The sequence below is a fragment of the Antrostomus carolinensis genome, unplaced genomic scaffold (genome assembly GCF_000700745.2).
Source record: "Antrostomus carolinensis isolate BGI_N321 unplaced genomic scaffold, ASM70074v2 scaffold43664, whole genome shotgun sequence".
Classification (NCBI taxonomy): Eukaryota; Metazoa; Chordata; class Aves; order Caprimulgiformes; family Caprimulgidae; genus Antrostomus; species Antrostomus carolinensis.
This window is the reverse complement of record NW_010312201.1, coordinates 9,111-11,259: the sequence shown is the minus strand read 5'-3', so window position 1 is coordinate 11,259 and position 2,149 is coordinate 9,111. Positions and strand designations below refer to the sequence as shown.

Genomic DNA, 2,149 nt, shown 5'->3' with positions numbered 1-2,149 from the left:
CCCTCTTTGCCACCCTGGGCACGTGGCTGCCGCCGTGGGCTGATGTTTTACGTAAGGCGGGAGTCGCATGCGGCTCCTCGGCCGCGTCTCGTGGGCTCTGCTCCCTTCCCTCCTCCCAGCCGCTTTTTATAGCATCTCCTCTCTTCCCAAGTGTCTTGGCTTTTATTTTATTTTTAATTTTTTTTCTCCTCCAACTGGGTTGTTTTTTTTTTTTTTTATGTAACTTGTCCTTCTCGGAACGATTTCCAAAAAGGTTGAGGACAGAATTTCTTCGTTAAACCCAACCTAGGATGAGCTGGGGAGGAGATGGAGCTCTGTGAGCCCCAATTGAATCGGGGTCACTGCCCAGATCACTTCTCCACACCCTCAAAATGTTGCCTTGACCCTTTTTCAAGCATCATTTTATTTTCAAACCTCAAAAATATGGTTTTTAGAGATGCCAGGGCTGAGACCTCCACCTTTACCGGTGCTGTGGGCCTGGTTTTTCCCATCCCATCTTTTTTTTATGAGGGAAAAATAAACCAAATCATATTTTTTAGCAAGGTTAGGCTGATAGAAACGCTCCCCTACTGTCATTAAAAGAATTTTTATCAAAATCTGGAGCCAGCCTGTAACACACAGTGCCATGTTTTGGGAGGTGACATCCTTGGTAGGACTGGGGACTTCAAATCCTGCCGCTTCCTCGGTGATTTTAACCATTTTAAGGACTGAAGGAAGCTACAAATTGAGCAGGATCTCAAATAATTTGTATTTAAGAGGAAGCTGGAAGCTGTGCTGAGGATTTTGGGGGATTTTTCTCGTTGCTTTTTCTCTTTTGGGAGCTGATGTTTGTGTTTTTCATCCCAGGGGTGACGTTTGGCTTCGCTTCCTACTACGGTGACCACATGGTGTTGCAGAAGGAGCCGGCGGGAGCCGTGGTGTGGGGCTACGGGGAGCCAGGGACCGCGGTCACCGTGGTTCTGTCCGAGGATGGTGTCTTCATCATCATGAAGAAGACAACGTGGGTTAAAGGTTAGTTTTTGGACCTTCACCAGGTAACTGGAGCTACTGGTTTTGGTGGTTGAGGAGGAAAATGGACCTACTGGTTGGGTGGGAGCTGCTGTCCACAGCCTGGTCACCTCTGGGTTTGTCCCACCGCTGCTCTGGCATTGGAGAAGTGATGGTGACGGTGACATCTCCAGCTTGGAGACCCTTGGGGCCACGCTTTCCCCTTCTCTAGGAGATGTAGAGCGGGGTTCAGCCATCCCCCTCCCTGTTAACACCAGCTTTTGCTCACTTGAGTTTCCCAAAATCGGGATCTCGGAGGTGCCGAGCGGGAGCTGGAGTGGGTGGCACCGCGTAGGCTTGAGCCGAACGATGAGGCCGCGGAGGAGAGAATAAGAGGATTTAACGCTTCTCCTTGTCAAAATCATCTCCTGGGAAATCTCCAAAGCGCTCCTGGCTTTTTTTTTGGGATGTATCCCACCTCCTGGGGATCTCTAAACCCTGAAGGATTGTCTTGATCTGTAGGATCCATCCTTAACCATGCCAGAAAAATCCACGCTCAACTCCAGCAGAATATTTTTACACCTCGATTCGCCGCCTCTAAAATTAGTCGGAGACATCTCGATGTCACACACACCCCAAGCTGCTCCTGTAATCCCAGTTCCTCCCAGCAGCTTCTGCTCTGACACACATTTCTCTTCGGAGATTTTCTTTTTAACCCTTTAATTCCTACAGGAGGAAAGACCTTCTGATGGCAAAGAGCTTCCAAAATCCATTTCCCCAACTTGGCTTGGTGGTGAGGAACCTTTCCAGCGTTGTCCGTCCATCTCCACCGGTTCTTCACCGCTCATCCAACAAAGTTCTTGAGATCTTTGTAGGGATTATGAAAGATAAACACCATCCTCTTCTTCCAGAACCTTCTGGGATATGGATAATAGTCCTGGACCCTATGGATCAGGGTGGTCCGTATGCCCTGAGGGCTGAGCAAGGCTCGGAGAACGTGACGTTGCGGGACGTTTATTTTGGGGACGTGTGGCTTTGCAGCGGGCAGAGCAACATGGCAATGACGGTCTTGCAGGTGAGTGGCGACAGCACGGGCCTGATCCTGCGGGATCAGGTAGGGATCAAGCAGGGAAGCCCCTCACATGCTTCCAACCCTTCCCTA

General features: G+C 49.9%; 1 protein-coding gene across 1 annotated transcript in view; it reads left to right on the top strand.

The window, feature by feature from the left end:
• The first annotated feature begins 851 nt into the window (after positions 1-851).
• Positions 852-2,149, top strand: part of SIAE (sialic acid acetylesterase) — a 3,359-nt gene continuing 2,061 nt past the window's right edge. Inside the window, exons 1-2 of the mRNA XM_029084741.1 lie at positions 852-1,011; positions 1,899-2,120. Coding sequence (XP_028940574.1) covers positions 885-1,011; positions 1,899-2,120 — 349 coding nt within the window. The 5' untranslated portion in view covers positions 852-884. The remainder of the gene's footprint in view (positions 1,012-1,898; positions 2,121-2,149) is intronic.